At 43.7% G+C, this 16,009-nt stretch overlaps 1 protein-coding gene across 1 annotated transcript in view; it reads left to right on the forward strand.

The window, feature by feature from the left end:
- Positions 1 to 16,009, forward strand: part of ACO2 (aconitase 2) — a 347,285-nt gene that overhangs the window by 319,925 nt on the left and 11,351 nt on the right. Inside the window, exon 17 of the mRNA XM_069231254.1 lies at positions 4,147 to 4,268. Coding sequence (XP_069087355.1) covers positions 4,147 to 4,268 — 122 coding nt within the window. The remainder of the gene's footprint in view (positions 1 to 4,146; positions 4,269 to 16,009) is intronic.

Raw genomic sequence — 16,009 nt, forward strand, 5'->3', positions numbered from 1 at the left:
CTGATAAAAACACTACCCCACTTGAGTGCCTACACCTAGTGCCTGTGTCAGGAACGGATCGCCCCAAGGTCAACAGCTGCCTCATGTAAGGACCAACATTGACAGTTGTGTGATCTATTCCTGTCGCGGGCACCAGGCCTACCCACACAAGTGAGGTACCATTTTTATCGGGAGACTTGGGGGAACGCTGTTTGGAAGGAAATTTGTGGCTCCTCTCAGATTCCAGAACTTTGTCACTGAAATGAGAGGAAAAAGTGTTTTTTGGCCAGATTTTTATGTTTGCAAAGGATTCTGGGTAACAGAACCTGGTCAGAGCCCCACAAGTCACCCCATCTTGGATTCCCCTGGGTTTCTAGTTTTCAAAAATGCGCTGGTTTGCTAGGTTTCCCCAGGTGCCGGCTGAGCTAGAGGCCAAAATCCACAGGTAGGCACTGTTTTCTATGAAAAAATGTGATGTGTCCACGTTGTGTTTTGGGGCATTTCCTGTCGCGGGGCTAGGCCTACCCGCTCAAGTGAGATATCATTTTTATTTGGAGACTTGGGGGAACATAGAATAGCAAAACGAGTGTTATTGGACCTTATCTTTCTCTACATTTTTTCCTTCCAAATATAAGAGTGTGTAAAAAAGACGTCTATTTGAGAAATGCCCTGCAATTCTCATGCTAGTATGGGCACCCAATAATTCAGAGATGTGCAAATAACCACTGCTCCTCAAAACCTTATCTTGAGCCCATTTTGGAAATGCAAAAGTTTTCATGATACCTATTTTTCACTCTTCATATTTCAGCAAATGAATTGCTGTATAACCAGTATAGAATGAAAACCAACTGCAGGGTGCAGCTCATTTATTGGCTCTGGGTACCTAGGGTTCTTGATGAACCTACAAGCCCTATATATCCCCACAACCAAAAGAGTCCAGCAGACATAACGGTATATTGCTTTAAAAAATCTGACATCGCAGGAAAAAGTTACAGAATAAAACATAAAGAAAAATGGCTGTTGTTTTCAGCTCAATTTCAATATTTTTTTATGTCAGCTGTTATTTTCTGTAGGAAAACCTTGTAGGATCTACACAAATGACCCCTTGCTGAATTCAGAATTTTGTCTACTTTTCAGAAATGTTTAGCTTTCCGGGATCCAGCATTGGTTTCAAACCCATTCCTGTCACTAACTGGAAGGAGGCTGAAAGCACCAAAAATATTAAAAATGGGGTATTTCCCAGTAAAATGCCAAATTTGTGTTGAAAAATGTGGTTTTCTGATTTAAGTCTGCCCGTTCCTGAAAGGTGGGAAGATGGTGATTTTAGCACCAGAAACCCTTTGTTGATGCCATTTTCAGGGAAAAAACCACAAGCCTTCTTCGGTAGCCCTTTTTTCCCATTTTTTTGGAAAAAAAGAAATTTGCACTGTATTTTGGCTAATTTCTTGGTCTCCTCCAGGGGAAACCACAAACTCTGGGTACCATTAGAATCCCTAGGATGTTGGGGAAAAAAAGGACTCAAATTTGGCATGGAGAGCTGATGTGCACAAAAAGTTATGAAGGCTTAAGCGCGAACTACCCCAAATAGCCAAAAAAGGGCTCAGCACTGGAGGGGGGGGGGGGGGGGGGGGAACGGCCCAGCAGCTGAGGGGTTAAGTACAACTTCATCTCCTTAACTACAAGCTTCATGTGTACTCTACTAAAGGGTCTGACCTTATTACCAAACTAGTTCATCTGTTGTGTACAGCTGGCAAAACCTCTTTGGTCGCTACCAAATTTTCCTCTGTATGTGAACAGCATTATCAAACTGTACAGTAGTGAAGTGAGAACGCTGCAAACTCTCTAGTACACTTCTAGAGTTAGATGAAAAAAAATTGCATGATCTTATTCCATCCTAATCGTAGCCCTTGTAGGTCACTGCTCCCTTTTGACTGCTCATTTTCCTTGGAATCTCACACAAAAGCTACTCAACATTGTGGATGTATTTAATGACCTCTTCAAACCATAAGTTGACCCACTGACAAACTTCTTCACCCTGTTTAGTGCTCTCCTGGCTTCTCTTAAAGTACAGAAAGTACTTAATCCTTGGTCGTTATGTCCTGTGTCCTTTGCTGTGATGGCAATGCAACAAAAGAAAACTGCAGTAAGTCCAGATCTATGCATCTAGTCTTGCCTACACCCTTCATTAGTCCAGCCACCTTCTTCACAGACTTGTTTCATGAAGCTATTGTGCAATCCACAACCCCTGCACCATTACACAGCATCTGACTGACTTTGACACAACTCTGGAATTTCTTTCCAGTTTGACAGGACTCGACCAGTCTTCTATAATCACTCTAGTAGAATACTGAAAGTACTTCAGTTCTGTGAGATGCAGCTTGGCTAAAATAGCCGCCTCCCTTACCACCCTGTTAGTGTCCTGCCAGTCTTCAGACAATGGACCAAGTTCTCTTCGCTGTGAGCCAGTAAGATCAGGCACATTCACAATTGGAGTGCAGTAGACCTATAATACCCTTTTCTGCCCCAGAACATCCACTATAAACCTGGCCTCTTGGGGGGCTAATATCTGATAGTGATGCCAGGGAAGCTTTCAAGTGTGTATTTTTGTTGTCTGTAAAACGTGATCCATGTAAGACAGTGAGCACTGAGTTCACAGCTTTCTAGGGCAGACGCACTATTACTAGCTCATGTGATGACATCAGAAAAGGGGTCACCAGGTCCATTTCTGTCCCGGAGTCTGGTGAAGATTTCTCCACAAGAAAATTCAATGTGTTTTATTTGTATCTTCCACTTCTAGAACACCACACCACCATTAACCTTCCCAATGGTGCTGTCTGGAGAACTGCAACTGCAGGCTGGCTTTGTGGTATGGGGTCACAGTCATCTGGCCTGATGAGGTGACGCCCCATTTGTAAATGTTACACTGAAGGTACATTACAGTTCAAACTTTGTCTTCAGACAGGAGCGGACCCCAATGAGCATGAGGTCAAGACAACCTCATATAGACATAGCCAAGTGGAAAACGTCTAAAATGACACTAGTACAGTGTGATAGTAGTCCACCTCCAACAGTTGGTGTACTCCACCCAGGTTCAACAGTCACTGTCCTCTTCCAACGTAGAGACCTACCACTGTCTGGTAGACCACAGCAGCCCGTCACTGTGTCCTTTAAATGAGACCAAATTTACTGGAACATGGGCTGGAGCACTAATGAAGTGCAACTGCAATGTTCAGCAGCTAGCTGCACCCCCTTAAGTATTAAGCTATATCTAACCTCGTGGCAAAGAAAACAAAAATTAACTTTGTGATAAGTGACACACAATTCATTGTCATATAACATCAGTCTTCATTTAGTAGCCCTTTGTGGAAAAAGGGAGCACTCTAATTCACTAATACAGGGAATCCCTTGAAGGCTACTGTATGGTCGCTGATTGTTTTTACTTCCTGAATGACAATATGAAACTTGTTATCTCACATTAAGTTAGCTTTATCTACTGTTAGAACTTAATGATGTCTTAATATTATATCTTAACATATAAAACTTTAGAAAACCTATTTCAGTCTAGAATCGTTTGGGGGCAGACTATTTTGTCTTCAGCTAGCAGAAATGGATGGTTGACAGTTTTTTTTTTTTTTTTTTTTGCTACTGCCGGCCGGGATGCTTGTAACCCATCTAGCACTGCCCTGTTTTTTTTGTTGTTTTTTTTAAAAGGCGTCACCGCTCTTAAGATGAGAAATAGGGTAGTTTGTTGAACTACAAGAATAGACCCGTGACCAGCAGTCTCCTCTGCCACCAACTGTCAGTTTCTTCTCCCCACGGAATCCCCCTCCTACAACGTTCTACATTCCACGCACTTGTCAGGGGCAGAACAGTGGGATCACATAAGTACATACTAAATATTCTTAAAGTATGCTGTTAGCTGTTACAATAAAGAGATAACACTGTTCAGTCCTACATTTTACGTAAATTAGCTTGGTGTGTGTTTAAAGACCGCCCAAAGAGAATTACGTGGACCGCAATTTCAGTTAACTATATACTTAGTCACCTCGGCTCTGGTGTCGCTACTAAAGCATGATTCATTTACATTATTGAAATGCACTTATTTCTGCAACACTGTACAGTGGGGATGATTTGCAATAAATTATTTTGTATAACTGCTTTTTTCAGAAACAAATCTAAAGAAGCAGGGCATGCTGCCCCTCACTTTCACAGACCCAGCAGACTATGACAAAGTCCACCCAGAGGATAAGATTACCATTGCTGGACTCAAAGATTTTGCACCGGGCAAGGTATGTATTGTGGATCATGGTTAAACCCTACTTCTGGCCATCACTAATGATTGGTCTCATATTTCAGGTTGTAAAGAGTAGTCTGTTTGGCAATCCAAAGGTGGTTCCAGATTCAAATTTTGCACAACCTCCTCTACACAGTGGACACTGGCAGCATTTATGAAAATCAATGAATAGTATAAAGAGTTGTCAACAAAATCTGAAATAACCTCTTACAGAAAGTGGAAATTGAGTTGTAACAGAAATGTGGCTCGCAAAAGAGTAAGAATGCAATTCTGTCTTCTGTGCTTTCTAAGGACCTAGGATGTGAGGTGCAAGTTGCCTAGCTATTTCCAGTTGTGAGGAATATGCAATTGGAAGTGAAGCATAACCGTTTTGGCAGTATGGAAGGTCTGTGAAGAATATTAGATCCTTTTCTTTCCAATCCCATTATTATAAACTTTAAGGAACTGGAAGTGAAAATGCCATTGCAAATGGCAATGGGGAAAAACATCTTGAGGATGGTGTAATTGAAATAAATGGTGTAGATAATCTGGCATTGTCTGAGAATAGCTGAGATTTAAGGAAGCTAAGTTGGTTCCTTGGAGTGAATATATAACCAGCAGTGCAGTACCGTGTGGTGATGTCATTTGTGCACCAAAAAGGAAGAGGGTCTTATGCAGTCTTATAAACCAAGTAATAGAGATTCTGGAGAAAACTTAAGGAGCTGAACCTATTTCCCCATAGACACCTGGCAATCTGTCTATAAATCTTTAAGTGCTGAGCCAACGCGCTGTTGGATGGGCTACAGCTGAAGTAGCATCAAGCTGGAATACAAAGGAGGGCATGTAGGTTGGCACACATTTGAGAATGCAGGGTCTTAAGTATGCAGTGATATGAAATTCAAGGTGAGGGTGAAAGGGCTAGACCTGTCACGATGGGAGAGGGTACTTTGTACTCAGAGTACCTTCAGCACTGTGACAAGTCAATTCAGCCTGCTCAGTTAGTTTAATTAAATGAAGGTCTCCAGCTTGACAGCTCCACAAGGCCTTCATAATTGTGAATTCCCGTAGCTAGTACATCCTAAAGATAAGTCTCTTGAAGGAATAGTAAAGGTGGACAGTTTGTTACATTTACTTTCATTGGATCTTCCTCGGTTTCATAAATATCTTTACAATTTCTTCCCCTAAAGAATTTAGTGTGGTGGATAACTATTCTAAGCAAGCACTGACAAAGCCAGTATGTCTGGCCCTGTCAAGCCAGCAGTATTTTTGGCGACCTTGTAACAGACATTCTGTCATAAACTTTGAATAATTCGGTGTGGCCTGCGTGGACCCCAGAACACCACCTTCAATATATCTTTAGATTTCATAAAGTGTTTTAATCGTGTTCATCATTTGAACCATTTTCTTCGTAGTTGCAGTGTGGACTATCAGTGTTGTATTATTCCTTGAAATGCTGAAGCAGCGTAGTAAGAATCGTAGTGAGAAAAAAGGCATTTTTAAGATCTGACTGAGCTGACTGACATAGCCTACCTGATTGTTTATTTCTCTTAAGATGCCTAACACTGAAAGCTTGAAATAGAGCCTGTACCTTTAAGGGCCCTTGAACAACCCCTTCCCAGAATGCACTGCATTGGCATTTTTCCGGAGTCAGTTTTTTTCCAGCTTTTTTAGGCAGGATCTCTGAACACCTCAAGTGATATTTTTTTTACCATGTGTCTGTGAGAATGTTTTGTGTTTTCAATCCTTTTTCACTTGACATCGCCTCACTTGTCAAGACATTTTTGCTCAATTTTCCTCTGGAAGAGTATTTTCTAGTAAAAAATGCCAGCTCTTTTCACAAAGTGCCCTTCGCGTGTCAGGAAAAAAATCAAATCATCTTCAGGTGCCCATAAAGTATATGTGATTATCACCTCAACACACCACTAAAGCCTGTGACATTTGTTTAAACAAAAAAAAAAAAGAACTCTAAGGTAGAGAAGGCTTAAGACTGTGGCTGGGTGGAAGACATGAAACCAGAACAGCAGAGGAAGGAAAGGAGGAGAATGGAAAGATGTTCATCACATATCTCCCCTCAGAAGAAGAAAAAAGCAGGTATGGACTTCCTCAATAGGAGATCAAGAGCTCTTCAGCCCAACATTGCCACCATTCTCATCGAGGACTTACATTGACGTCAAAACTGTTGCCGTCAAAAGGTCTGGCTCCATCCTGTTTAACTTCCAGACAAGGTTTAATGCCGACTGGACACTGACATCGTTCGACGTTAAGATCCATTGTTAGACACCCCACGACGCAGGGAACCTCCACACCAGCACACTCCTATTCAACATCAAGATATCATAGGTTGCGGTCAATAACACTGATATCAACGTCCATTGCTCACCATTTCACATCAGTGTCTATGCCTGATATCCAGTTGGTATCAAAAAGAGACATGTTGCTACCTAGAGATAGATCTTCACCTAAACTACCTCGTATGATGTTGACACCTCAGTCGATGTTGAGAACCTTCTGTAAAGACATTTCTTTGTCCTCATCTCACTGGTCAGGCTCTTCACAACGTTTGGACCTTCCTTCACCTGAACAAACCCTATGCCTGCCTCCAGTACGTCCCGTAATATCGCCCGAGGACACTCTACAGGTTAATTTACCACCATTAAATCTCAGCGGTAAGACAATACAATATATACTCCGACTTCTGCAGCACAGTTTCCAAGTAGGGTTTCACCAGTGGAGGACACATTAACATCCCAAGATGCACCAATAAGGGGAGCCTCTAAATTAAATATTCAATTGGATACCCCTCATCCTTCAGTGTCATTCATATTGAAGACCCTATAACCCAGGTCTTCCACTAGATCTCATCTCCAGATACTTCCATGTCTCATGGAAATAGTCTAAGAGAAATTCTTAAATCTACAGTTAAAGCTGCAACTCCGAGGCTACATTAAAAATATAGACCTCCACAGGATCCAAACAAGTCTTCTCACGCTAAAGGTAAGCATTCTCAGTCTAAACAATGAGAAGTGTTCACTTCCTCCACTGTTACCCACTCCTGTGGGGAGAGAGGTGCAACGTTTCCTGGAAGAGTGGAGAAAAATAAGAACAGACAAATGGATTGTAACCACCACTTGACAAGGCTAGGCTCACCGTTTTTCAAAAACTCCACCGCCAACCCCTTCGCAGCAAGTTACCCCAACCCATTTGGACATACTAAAAAAAAGAGGCATCTGTTTATTGCAGACAAAAGCAATAGAGAAGATTCCTCAACAGCAGAAGAACATAGGAGTATACTCAAGATATTTTTTAGTTAAAAAAAACTAAAACATCAACCCAGCCAATTTCGGCCTATACTAGATATCAAATTGCTCAACAAATTCATGAAGAAAGAAAAATTCAGGATCTTGTCTCCATCAAATATTACCTCATACACAGAAAAACCCTTGGCTCTGTACAGTGAGTCTCCAAGACGTGTACTTAATCCCGCTTCACAGAGAATTCCTGCAGTTTGTTGTAGGCACTATCAGTACTCCCCTTTGGCCTAAAGCCACCTTTTCCAAATGCATGGCATTCGTAGCTGCACAACTAAGAAGGAAAGGCGTCTTTGTATAGCCATACCTGGATGACTGGCTTATAAAGGCAGACTCTTTACACAAAGCCAAACAAGCCTATGCAATGGCAACATCTCTCCTAACATCACTAGGTTTGCAAGTCCATTCAGAGAAATCAATATCAACCTCAGTACAGCGTCTCAATTTTCTGGGAGCAACCTTAGACACTCAACAAGAAAGTGTGTTTGATGGTGTGTGTAGCTGTAGATACACATGCTGTGCATAAGCAGCCATCTAGTGTTGGGTTCGGAGTAGTACAACTTGTTTATGTTTGAAGAAAATTTTCGAGTCACAGGATCGAGTGACTCCTCTCGGTAATACTGCGCATGGGCATCGAGTCCTTTGTCAGATTGTTTTTCTCTGCCGTCTGGTTCGGACTTGTGTTCCTCTTGCACCGAGTTTTTGTCTCCAAGTAGTCTAAAATGGTATTCTGTCCATCTTACTAACATCAGTATTGTTTCCGAACGTGTATTGTTTAATAATTTAACGTTCGATGGCATCTGTCGCTGTAGATACACATGTTCTGCATAGCTCGCCATCTGGTGTTGGGTCGGAGTGTTACAAGTTGTTTTTCTTCGAAGAAGTCTTTCGAGTCACGGGACCGAGTGACTCCTCCTTCTGTCTCCATTGCGCATGGGCGTCGACTCCATCTTCGATTTGTTTTCTTTCCGCCATCGGGTTCGGACGTGTTCCTGTCGCTCCGAGTTTCGGAACGGAAAGTTAGTAGATTTCGGAAGATTTTCGTCGGTATTGTTGCGTTCGGGATCGGCGTAGTTAGATTCAACACCGCATCGAAGATCGACGCACTCTGGTGCCCTTCCGGGTACTTTTCGATCCCCCGTCGGGGCCTGGTCGGCCCGACCGCGTGTCCAACACCGCCGATGGAACGGACCCCGTTCCGTTTTTGTCCCAAATGCCACAACAAATACCTGTATACAGACCAACATTTGGTCTGTAACCTGTGCCTGTCACCTGAGCACAGTGAGGAGACTTGCGAAGCCTGTCGCGCGTTCCGGTACCGAAAGACACTCCGTGACCGTCGAGCCAGGAGACTTCAGATGGCGTCCACGCCGACAGCGCACCGAGAGTTCGAGGAACAAGAGGAAGAAGAAACCTTTTCAATCCACGAATCGGACTCCGAGGAATTCGACGATCAAAGAACCGTGAGTAAGACGTCGAAAACAACACATAAGAAAAGTGACAAGGCCCAGGGGACGCCACTGCCACCAGGCCATGGCTCCACCCATAAGTTCGGTGACCGACCATCGGCACCGAAAAAGGCCCAAACAGTGCCGAGATCGTCCGACTCCGGTCGAGACACCAGAACGCAGCCTTCTCGGGATCGAGAAAGTGCTGGAGAGAAGCAACGACACCGAGATAGCGGTGTAGAAACGGCTCGACGCCGAGACAGCGGCACCGACGAAGATCGACGCCGAGAGGTTTCGACTCTAAAAAAGAAAAAAGCCACCTCGGAGCCGAAAAAAGATACAGGCAGGGTTTCGGTGCCGAAACAACCCGTAACCGACCCAGGTCCAGGCTCTTATACAGAGGAGCAATCACTGTCCTCTCAGATGCGAAAGCATAGGTTTGAGGAAGAGCTGCAATCCACCGAAGTGGACCATACGCAAAAACGTATTTTCATACAGCAGGGAACAGGAAAAATAAGTACCCTTCCCCCTATTAGGAGAAAAAGGAGACTGGAGTTTCAATCAGACCAGGCGCCACAAACAAAGATGGTGAAAAAGGTGACTCCGCCACCCTCTCCTCCACCTGTAATTAACGTCTCACCGACGCAAACTCCGTCACATTCCCCGGCTCACACCACCATGAGCCAAGGTGACCAGGATCAAGACGCTTGGGACTTATATGACGCCCCAGTGTCGGACAACAGTCCGGAGGCATATCCAACAAAGCCCTCACCACCTGAAGACAGCACAGCATATTCTCAAGTGGTGGCTAGAGCAGCACAATTCCACAACGTAAACCTCCACTCAGAACAAGTCGAGGATGACTTTTTATTCAACACCCTCTCCTCCACCCACAGCTCCTACCAAAGCCTGCCTATGCTGCCAGGTATGCTTCGGCACGCAAAGGAAATCTTCAAGGAGCCGGTCAAAAGTAGGGCAATAGCGCCAAGGGTGGACAAGAAATATAAAGCACCTCCTACAGACCCTGTTTTCATCACCACACAGCTGCCACCAGATTCCGTCGTAGTGGGAGCAGCTCGGAAGAGAGCCAACTCCCACACATCTGGGGACGCACCACCCCCAGATAAAGAGAGCCGCAAGTTCGATGCAGCTGGGAAAAGAGTCGCAGTACAAGCTGCAAACCAGTGGCGCATCGCTAACTCTCAAGCACTACTTGTGCGCTATGACAGAGCCCATTGGGATGAGATGCAACACCTCATCGAGCATCTACCCAAGGAACTTCAAAAAAGGGCAAAGCAGGTGGTTGAGGAAGGACAGAACATATCAAATAACCAGATACGATCTTCTATGGACGCAGCAGACACAGCTGCAAGAACAATTAATACATCTGTGACCATTAGAAGGCACGCATGGCTAAGAACGCCTGGGTTCAAACCAGAGATACAGCAGGCAGTGCTCAATATGCCATTCAACGAAAAACAACTGTTCGGACCAGAAGTGGACACGGCAATCGAAAAACTTGAAAAAGACACTGACACTGCTAAAGCCATGGGCGCACTCTACTCCCCGCAGAGCAGAGGAACCTACAGCACCTTCCGCAAGACACCCTTTAGAGGGGGGTTTCGGGGTCAGGCCACACAAGCCAGCACCTCGCAGGCAACACCGTCCAGCTACCAGGGACAGTACAGGGGAGGCTTTCGGGGCCAATACAGAGGAGGGCAATTCCCTAGGAATAGAGGAAAATTTCAAAGCCCCAAAACCCCTACAACCAAGCAGTGACTCAGATGTCACTCACCCCCTCCACACAACACCAGTGGGGGGAAGAATAGGTCATTATTACAAAGCATGGGAGGAAATAACTACAGACACTTGGGTCTTAGCAATTATCCAACATGGTTATTGCATAGAATTCCTACAATTCCCTCCAAACATACCACCAAAAGCACAGAAATTGTCAAAACAACATTCCGACCTTCTGGAAATAGAAGTTCAAGCACTATTGCAAAAGAATGCAATCGAATTAGTACCAAACACACAAACAAACACAGGAGTCTATTCACTGTACTTCTTAATACCAAAAAAGGACAAAACACTGAGACCAATCCTAGACCTCAGAATACTAAACACCTACATCAAATCAGACCACTTTCACATGGTCACGCTACAAGAGGTGTTACCATTGCTAAAACTACAGGACTACATGACAACCTTAGACCTCAGACGCGTATTTCCATATACCAATACATCCATCTCACAGAAAATACCTACGGTTCGTATTCAAAGGAATACATTACTAATTCAAAGTATTGCCTTTTGCTTTAACAACCGCACCAAGAGTCTTTACAAAATGTCTAGCAGTAGTGGCTGCACACATCAGAAGGCAGCAAATACATGTATTCCCGTATCTAGACGATTGGCTAATCAAAACCAATTCACTAACAAAGTGCTTACAACACACAAATCAAATCATACAAACCCTCTACAAACTAGGTTTCACTGTCAACTTTGCAAAATCCAACATTTTGCCGTGCAAAGTACAACAATACCTGGGAGCCGTAATAGACACAACAAAAGGAGTAGCCACTCCAAGTCCACAAAGAATTCAAAATTTCAACAAGATCATACAACGCATGTATCCAACACAAACAATACAAGCAAAGATGATATTACAACTCCTAGGCATGATGTCTTCATGCATAGCCATTGTCCCGAACGCAAGACTACACATGAGGCCCTTACAACAGTGCCTAGCATCACAATGGTCACAAGCACAGGGTCACCTTCTAGATCTGGTGTTGATAGACCGCCAAACTTACCTCTCGCTTCTATGGTGGAACAGTATAAATTTAAACAAAGGGCGGCCATTCCAAGACCCAGTGCCACAATACGTAATAACAGATGCTTTCATGACAGGGTGGGGAGCACACCTCGATCAACACAGCATACAAGGACAATGGAACGTACATCAAACAAAACTGCATATAAATCACCTAGAAATGCTAGCAGTTTTTCACGCATTGCGGGCTTTCCAACCAATTATAATTCACAAATACATTCTTGTCAAAACAGACAACATGACAACTATGTATTATCTAAACAAACAGGGGGGGGGGGGGACACTCAACGCAGTTGAGTCTTCTAGCACAGAAAATATGGCGATAGGCGAATGTGGTTGTAAATTGCCCAATAGCGCGGTTTATTCCAGGGATCCAGAATCAACTTGCAGACAATCTCTCTCGAGATCACCAACAAGTCCACGAATGGGAAATTCACCCCCAAGTTCTAAACACTTACTTCAGACTCTGGGGAACACCTCAAATAGACTTGTTTGCAACAAGAGAGAATGCCAAAACTTCGCATCCAGATACCCACACAGGCAGTCCCAAGGCAATGCCCTATGGATGAACTGGTCAGGGATATTTGCCTACGCTTTTCCTCCTCTCCCTCTCCTTCCTTATCTGGTAAACAAATTGAGTCAAAACAAACTCCAACTCATTTTAGTAGCACCAACTTGGGCAAGGCAACCCTGGTACACAACACTGCTAGACCTATCAGTAGTACCCCACATCAAATTGCCCAACAGGCCGGATCTGTTAACACAACACAACCAACAGATCAGACATCCAGATCCAGCATCGCTGAATCTAGCAATCTGGCTCCTGAAATCCTAGAATTCGGACACTTACAACTTTCCCAAGAATGTATGGAAGTCATAAAGCAAGCCAGAAGGCCGTCCACTAGGCACTGCTATGCAAGTAAATGGAAGAGGTTTGTCTGCTACTGCCATCATAATCCGATCCAACCTATACACGCAACTCCAAAGGATGTAGTGGGTTACTTGCTTCACTTACAGAAATCTAGCCTAGCCTTCTCTTCCATTAAAATACACCTTGCGGCAATATCTGCATACCTGCAGACTACCTATTCAACTTCCCTATATAGGATACCAGTCATTAAAGCATTCATGGAAGGGCTTAAAAGAATTATACCACCAAGAACACCACCTGTTCCTTCATGGAACTTAAATGTTGTCTTAACAAGACTCATGGGTCCATCTTTTGAACCCATGCACTCTTGCGAAATACAGTTCCTCACCTGGAAGGTTGCATTTCTCATCGCCATTACATCTCTAAGAAGAGTAAGTGAAATTCAGGCGTTTACAATACAAGAACCTTTTATACAACTACACAAAAATAGTCGTCCTAAGGACTAATCCTAAATTTTTACCAAAGGTTATTTCACCGTTCCACCTAAATCAAACAGTGGAACTACCAGTGTTCTTCCCACAGCCAGATTCCGTAGCTGAGAGGGCACTACATACATTAGATGTCAAAAGAGCATTAATGTACTACATTGACAGAACGAAAAACATCAGAAAGACTAAACTATTTATTGCATTCCAAAAACCTCACGCAGGAAACCCAATATCAAAACAAGGTATAGCCAGATGGATAGTTAAATGCATCCAAATCTGCTACCTTAAAGCAAAACGACAACTGCCCATTACACCAAGGGCACACTCAACCAGAAAAAAAGGTGCTACCATGGCCTTTCTAGGAAACATCCCAATGCAAGAAATATGTAAGGCAGCCACATGGTCTACGCCACACACGTTCACCAAGCACTACTGTGTAAACGTGCTATCCGCACAGCAAGCCACAGTAGGTCAAGCCGTGTTAAGAACGTTATTTCAAACCACTTCCATTCCTACAGGCTGAACCACCGCTTTTGGGGAGATAACTGCTTACTAGTCTATGCAGAACATGTGTATCTACAGCGACAGATGCCATCGAACTGAAAATGTCACTTACCCAGTGTACATCTGTTCGTGGCATCAGTCGCTGGAGATTCACATGTGCCCACCCACCTCCCCGGGAGCCTGTAGCAATTCGGAAGTTAGCTTCAACTTTTGTATATTTGTATATATATATTATTTTAGCCTTAAATAGTACATACTTAGTCACTCCATTGCATGGGCACTATTACTACAACACAACTCCTACCTCACCCTCTGCGGGGAAAACAATCGAAGATGGAGTCGACGCCCATGCGCAATGGAGACCGAAGGAGGAGTCACTCGGTCCCGTGACTCGAAAGACTTCTTCGAAGAAAAACAACTTGTAACACTCCGACCCAACACCAGATGGCGAGCTATGCAGAACATGTGAATCTCCAGCGACTGATGCCACGAACAGATGTACACTGGGTAAGTGACATTTTCATTTCAGTTCCTTTTCCATACTCTGACTCAAATTTCTCAACCCTTTCAGGAACAGGAAGTTCCTTTTGGGCCCTCTTCGGGCCTACCTCTTCAACATGGTATCGAAGAATGCAGCCCTAATGGAACGTACTCCATTCTTTTTTTCCCTCTGTGCCATTCAAAGTTTCCACACACTGACCATCATCAGGTATGTAATGTGTTTTTTACCAGACCACAATGACCAGACCTGCGAAGCATGTCGTTCTTTTCGATCGAAGAAGACACTTAGAGATCGAAGAGCTCATTGAATGGAAATGACGTCTCGACATCCGGATAATACACTGGACATCTTCGGTGACAAGCATGGGCAAGAAGACTTGAAATAGGAGGGGGCCTTCTCCGTTCAAGATTCGGACTCAGATAGGCAGTCTGACATCGAGAGTCAACCCTTACAAGCAGCACAAACTAAGTAAAAAGCCCCCTTTCTCATCTGATAAAGCAACCACAAGAGAGGTCACTAGTCCACCACTGCCTTTCAGCCATGGTCTGAGCCGAGAAACTTAATCAGATGCCTCGCATACCAGCTTGGCACCGAAAAAAGTCCAGTACCTCCATTTCGGCACCGACCAAACAGAAATTCCCTGGTACTTCAGTGCCGACTACTTCAGCACTGACAAAAGATAACAGTCAACTGTTTCGGCACCGAAAACTTTCCATCCACAAAAACCACCTTAACCGAAAACATCACAAAAGACTTTCAGTAACTCTGGACAGTCTAGAACAACCCCTACATCACAGGTGGAACCAATTTTTTTTTTTTTTTTTTTTTTAAGTTATGGATGCTAAGCGGCACCAACTTCAAATTCAACAACGAACAGGGTGGATTATAATGTCACCTCTGCCACCTTTAAAAAGGAAACTAACTTCCAGAGTCTTGATTCTTCTACACCTCCAAAGACAAATACCTAAGAAAAGACTTCTTTTCATACTCCAACATCTCCACATTTACCTACTTTTCCACAACATACTCCTCCACCACCATTTCCCCATCGTTCAAAGTTCACACCACCTATTTCACCACCTGGTGGGTCTCAAGATTTAGGTAATACATTAGATGAACAGGACCCGTGGGATGAGTACGATCCGGATCTTATTACACCAAATGACCCAGATCTTTATCCAGCTAGACCTTCACCAGCTGTACGCCGATCCAATAGAGGGAGATTGTTTTTATCAGACACCCTGGTTGCAACACTTGAGGATAATAAATTCCTTCCAATGCTTCCAGGCATGCACAGACACACCGAAGAAATATTTAAAGAGCCTGTTAGAGCAAAGGTTATCACTCCCAGAGTTGACAACAAAAAAAAAATACAAGGCTGCGTCTGCTGATCCTTTATATATAAAAACACAAATCCTTCCAGACTCTATTGTTGCATCTACTGCAAGCAAAAGGGCTAATAGCCAATCAACAGAAGACACACCACCTCCTGATGAAGAAAAAAAATAAATGCTGCAAGAAAGAGTGGCAGCTCAAGCAGCCAATCACTGGTGAATTGCAAGTGCACAATCTTTACTATCCAGATATGACAGAGCTCACTGGGATACTATGGAGAAACATTTAAGAACAAGGCAAGAGAGGGATAGAAATTGTAAATGAGGGACAAACCATTTCCAACAACATTCGACGTGTGCTTGATGCTGCTGAAACAGCTGCACGCAGTAGTTAACACAATTGTCATCATAAGGGGTCATGCAGGCAGTTTTAAACATGCCTTTTGATAGAGTATTTATCTGATAG

This window comes from Pleurodeles waltl, chromosome 4_2 (genome assembly GCF_031143425.1).
Source record: "Pleurodeles waltl isolate 20211129_DDA chromosome 4_2, aPleWal1.hap1.20221129, whole genome shotgun sequence".
Taxonomy (NCBI): Eukaryota; Metazoa; Chordata; class Amphibia; order Caudata; family Salamandridae; genus Pleurodeles; species Pleurodeles waltl.